Source organism: Labeo rohita, unplaced genomic scaffold (assembly GCF_022985175.1).
Source record: "Labeo rohita strain BAU-BD-2019 unplaced genomic scaffold, IGBB_LRoh.1.0 scaffold_137, whole genome shotgun sequence".
In the NCBI taxonomy this organism is placed as follows: Eukaryota; Metazoa; Chordata; class Actinopteri; order Cypriniformes; family Cyprinidae; genus Labeo; species Labeo rohita.
Genome location: NW_026127527.1, coordinates 87,372 through 87,739, shown reverse-complemented (window position 1 = coordinate 87,739; position 368 = coordinate 87,372). Strand labels below are relative to the sequence as shown.

At 39.1% G+C, this 368-nt stretch overlaps 1 protein-coding gene across 1 annotated transcript in view; it reads right to left on the bottom strand.

Moving 5' to 3' along the window:
• Positions 1-278: 278 nt before the first annotated feature.
• Positions 279-368, bottom strand: part of LOC127158165 (glutathione hydrolase 1 proenzyme-like) — a 3,245-nt gene continuing 3,155 nt past the window's right edge. Inside the window, exon 6 of the mRNA XM_051101331.1 lies at positions 279-283. Coding sequence (XP_050957288.1) covers positions 279-283 — 5 coding nt within the window. The remainder of the gene's footprint in view (positions 284-368) is intronic.

The following is a 368-nucleotide window of genomic DNA, read 5'->3' as shown; positions in this document are numbered from 1 at the left end:
GAGGACGTTCTATATTGGTTATTCTGTGGTCATATGAGAACGTTATAAAGAGGACATTCGGGACGTTAACAGAATACGTTCTTACATGGTCCTCTTGTAGTCATACAATAACGTTTGCAATATGACTTTAGGAGGACGTTCTATTTTGGTTATTCTACGGTCACATAAGAACGCTATAAAGAGCACATTCGGAACGTTAACAGAACGTTCTCACATGGTCCTCTTTTAGTCATACAGGAACGTTCGCAATATGACTTTAGGAGGACGTTCTATATTGGTTATCCTGTGGTCATATGAGAACGTTATAAAGAGGACATTCGGGACGTTAACAGAATACGTTCTTACATGGTCCTCTTGTAGTCATACAA